The sequence below is a fragment of the Epinephelus moara genome, chromosome 5, assembly GCF_006386435.1.
Source record: "Epinephelus moara isolate mb chromosome 5, YSFRI_EMoa_1.0, whole genome shotgun sequence".
In the NCBI taxonomy this organism is placed as follows: Eukaryota; Metazoa; Chordata; class Actinopteri; order Perciformes; family Serranidae; genus Epinephelus; species Epinephelus moara.
In genome coordinates, this window is record NC_065510.1 from 4967734 (window position 1) to 4972747 (window position 5014).

Here is a 5014-nt window from a genome sequence, read left to right on the forward strand (position 1 = left end):
GCTGACACAGGGAGAACATGTCGGAGCACCTGGAGGAAACCCACGCTGACACAGGGAGAACATGTCAGAGCACCTGGAGGAAACCCACGCTGATACGGGGAGAACATTTTGGAGCACCTGGAGGAAACCCACGCTGACACAGGGAGAACATGTCAGAGCACCTGGAGGAAACCCACGCTGACACAGGGAGAGCATGTCAGAGCACCTTAACGTGTAGTGGTGACATCAGATGAGCATCGTCATCATCTCTGGATGATTCAGCGTCCACTTCTAGTGACATTTCAGCAGCATGTTTAAAAGCCTCAGCTGCTAATGCCAGGCAGAGTTTCAACTACGTCTGACGAGACGAGACGAGAAGAGGCGGGACGGGATGATGGTCAGCAGCAGAAGAAACATGAGCGCTGCTTGCTGTATGGAATGTGGTATGAAGGTCGTAGTGAAGGTCGTACTGAGGTTGTGACCTTTATAAGAGCAGTCTGATAAGACGGTGCAGGAAGGTGTGGCCTGAAACAGGAAGGTCTTTGGAGACACCGCCAGCAAGCCGGAGGAGACGGGGATCCACCATACGTTAAAAGTTGAGATGGGGATTCAGTGAGCTAACATTAGCAGTGTTATTCAACAACAGACGGTGACTGATGAACAACTGATTTTGGTTTTGTCGTCTGCAGTCACAACACTCTGAAGGTCCCACAGCCTGCAGGGAAAACGCGCTGCTGTTAGTTTAGGGAGCGCTTGATTTGATGTGGAGCAGAGTTTTCTGTTTTAAACATCAAGATGACGTCATGTTCATTTAACTGTGGGAGGCCAAATTCATGATTGATATCAGATTAATTGTGCAGCCTCAGCATGACATGGAACAAAAACTGACCCGGACCAGGGATGTCGGGACGACACGGTCAGTGTCTGAAACAATCCAGGAGAACCAGCCCAGGACCAACAGGACCCCAAAGTCCTCTACTCTGTCCTCTCACTGTCCCAGTGTCTCCTCCAAGTATGACCTGTGACCAGCTGTGCTCAGTGCAGTCGTACAGGTGATAATATACAATGTGTCAGGTGTGTTCAGGTCTTTGTTCCTACACGTCGCTGCATTCTTCACATTTGTTTATCCAGCAGGGAGAGTCAGAGCCCCGCCCTACGCACACACACACACACACACACACACACACACACACACACACACACACACACACACACACACACACAATAAGGTGTGTTCCTATATGTGCATGTATAAAAATAGAAGTACAACTCTAACCAGGCGTGAGCGTTTCTGACCAATGAGGAAACGATGACGCCGATTTGGACGTGCATCTTTGTTTCATTCAGTTTTTGATTTTTTCGTTCTGCTGTTTTTATTTTTATGATCTGTAAAAGTAAACCTACTGTGAGAGAGGTGAACTTATGAGTATTGTCACATATGTACACTATCAGATATTAATATATACTTTCAACATATTGTACCACAGTAGCCAGAACTATAATTATAATATTATTACTTTCATTAATGTTGTTGTAAGCTACTGTCATTACCGTCTGTCCTGCATCTCTCTCTCTCTCTCTCTCTCTCTGTCTCATTGTGTCATACAGATTACTGTTAATTTATTATGCTGATCTGTTCTGTACGACATCTATTGCACGTTGCTGAGTTTTTCCTGATCAGCTGTGAGGGTCATAAGGACAGAGGGATGTCGTATGCTGTAAAGCCCTGTGAGGCAAAGTGTGATTTGTGATATTGGGCTTTATAAATAAAATTGATTGGTTGTTTGATTGAACTCCTCCAAAACCACAGACTGTGATCTATAGTCAAAGACCATCCACTTCCTGTACCTGCCTGTCTCGGGTTAATGACACGTGATGTCACCACAGGTTGAATGGCTGTTACGAGGCTCTGTCTGGAGGATCCACCACGGAGGGTTTCGAAGATTTCACCGGAGGAATCGCTGAGGTCCACGAGCTGGCTCGACCTGATCCACATCTGTTCCACATCATCCAGAAAGCGCAGTGCCGCGGGTCACTGATGGGCTGCTCCATAGACGTGAGATCACTCTGAGAACACAGAGGGGAACCGGGGTACAACAGGGGTCCAACAGGGGAACCACAGGGGTACAACAGGGGTCCAACAGGGGAACCACAGGGGTCCAACAGGGGTCCAACAGGGGTCCAACAGGGGTACAACAGGGGAACCACAGGGGTCCAACAGGGGTCCAACAGGGGAACCACAGGGGTCCAACAGGGGAACCACAGGGGTACAACAGGGGTACAACAGGGGTACAACAGGGGAACCACAGGCGTCCAACAGGCGTCCAACAGGGGTACCACAGGGGTACCACAGGGGTACAACAGGGGTACAACAGGTGAACCACAAGGGAACAACAGGGGTCCAACAGGGGTCCAACAGGGGTACAACAGGGGAACCACAGGGGAACCACAGGGGTCCAACAGGGGTCCAACAGGGGTACAACAGGGGTACAACAGAGGAACCACAGGGGTACAAAAGGGGAACCACAGGGGTACAACAGGGGTACAACAGGGGAACAACAGAGGTACAACAGAGGTACAACAGGGGAACCACAGGGGAACCACAGGAGAACCACAGGGGTACAACAGGGGTACAACAGGGGTACAACAGGGGAACCACAGGGGTCCAACAGGGGTACAACAGGGGAACCACAGGGGTACAAAAGGGGAACCACAGGGGTACAACAGGGGAACAACAGAGATACAACAGAGGTACAACAGGGGAACCACAGGGGAACAACAGGAGAACCACAGGGGTACAACAGGGGTACAACAGGGGAACCACAGGGGTACAACAGGGGAACCACAGGGGTACAACAGGGGAACCACAGAGGTACAACAGAGGAACCACAGGGGAACAACAGGGGAACCACAAGGGAACCAACAGGGGAACCACAAGGGAACAACAGGGGAACCACAGGGGTACAACAGGGGAACCACAGAGGTACAACAGGGGAACCACAAGGGAACAACAGGGGAACCACAGGGGTACAACAGGGGAAACACAGGGGCACAACAGGGGAACCACAGGGAAACAACAGGGGAACCACAAGGGAACAACAGGGGAAACACAGGGGTACAACAGGGGTACAACAGGGGAACCACAGAGGTACAACAGGGGAACCACAAGGGAACAACAGGGGAACCACAGGGGTACAACAGGGGGGTTACTACAGGGGAACCACAGGGAAACAACAGGGGTACAACAGGGGAAACACAGGGGTACAACAGGGGAACCACAAGGGAACAACAGGGGAAACACAGGGGTACAACAGGGGTACAACAGGGGAACCACAAGGGAACAACAGGGGAACCACAGGGGAAACACAGGGGTACAACAGGGGAACCACAGAGGTACAACAGGGGAACCACAGGGGAACAACAGGGGAACCACAGGGGTATAACAGGGATGTTTAGTGTAGATGTTTAGTGACAGAAGTTTCTCAGGAGGTTTTATGAAAGTTATTCATAAACTGATTTTATTTTTTTAAATGTTTCAGATCACAAGCTCAGCCGACTCGGAGGCTGTCACCCTTCAGAAGCTGGTGAAAGGCCACGCCTACTCTGTGACAGGGGCAGCTGTGGTAAGAGGACACGCCCCCCTCATTCACCTGTCAGGACACCTGAGACATGATTTCAGATCAGTGTGAACGCCTCACAGCGGCTCACCTGAAGAGGGGCGGGGCTTCACCTCTATCATGATGAATTTGAAGTGATGGGTTGTCCAATCAGGTGTAACTCTGGTCTGCTCTGTGTGTGATTGGCTGCAGGTGGAATACCACGGCGACATGGAGAAGCTGATCCGGATCAGAAACCCGTGGGGTCAGGTGGAGTGGACCGGAGCCTGGAGCGACAAGTAGGTCACCCCAACAGCTCGCCCGCCAACAGAGGGGGAGGGGCTTCAGGGTGTTTCCCAGCAGCAGAAAAACACTGTACATTCTCTTCAGGTGGTTGGTGTCTGAACAGGTGTGGACGCGCTGCAGACAGGAGCTGCTCACACATCATTCAGACCTCTGTCAGTACAGATGATGAGCTACGGGGGGCACATTCAGTATCTACGGAGTTTCTGGTTAAAGGGGCGTGGACCGATATTTATTCAGAGCAAAACATGAACTCAATTCTTTTGGTTTTACTCCTATTTTTAACAGCATTAAGTGAAAGATCTGAGACTGTTTTTATTCCCTCAGATTTATTTCTTATTTTTATTATTTATTTAGTAGCCAACATCATCATCGTCATCATCATCATCATTATCATCATCCGTCCACCTGACAGGCGAGTCTGATGAAACAGCATCGTCATGACACAGGTGAGTCTCAGGATGGTCACAGTAAAGGGACCAGACACACCAAACTGACCTCAGAGAACTAGTGGTGACGAAGGCCCCTTGCTGCATTGCCTCACATCGCTGTGCCTGAACGCACCACAGAGACGACAGATGAAGGCCAACCATCATGTCCGTTCTGCTCATGCTGAGAGGAAATAAGTCTCCACAGCAGCAGACGGCGGTCGTCTGTGTCCATCATTGAAAAAGGGAAACAGGAACAGCGTTGTGATGCTAGTTAGCCAGTTAGCACATTAACAACACAATCAGAGCATATTTACTGTGCGCCAGTGAACAATAACACAAATCATCAGGAAATGTTTCTGCTAAAGAGAAAAATAATCTGACCTTATGGAACAAGTTGGTTTTGGTCTCACTCCCTCTGGACTTTAGCTCCTCCTTTACTATTGCTGCTGCCGTGGTCCTGCCAGATGCCTCCTGCTGCTGCTGTTATCATTAGTCATACTTCTACTGTTAGTAGTAGAACTGTCCTGGATGAGCACCAATTTCCTGATGTTAAATTCAGACAAAACTGAAGTTATTGTTCTTGGCCCCAAACAACTCAGAGACTCTTTATCTGATGACATAGTTTCTCTAGATGGCATTGCTCTGGCCTCTAGCACTACCGTAAGAAACCTCGGAGTAATATTTGATCAAGATTTGTCTTTTAAT

At 49.5% G+C, this 5014-nt stretch overlaps 1 protein-coding gene across 1 annotated transcript in view; it reads left to right on the plus strand.

Annotated features, from left to right (window-relative positions):
• The window catches only part of LOC126390582 (calpain-2 catalytic subunit-like), a 31308-nt gene that overhangs the window by 6220 nt on the left and 20074 nt on the right, over positions 1-5014 (plus strand). Inside the window, exons 4-6 of the mRNA XM_050044958.1 lie at positions 1867-2035; positions 3519-3602; positions 3789-3874. Of these exons, the coding sequence (XP_049900915.1) occupies positions 1867-2035; positions 3519-3602; positions 3789-3874 (339 nt within the window). The remainder of the gene's footprint in view (positions 1-1866; positions 2036-3518; positions 3603-3788; positions 3875-5014) is intronic.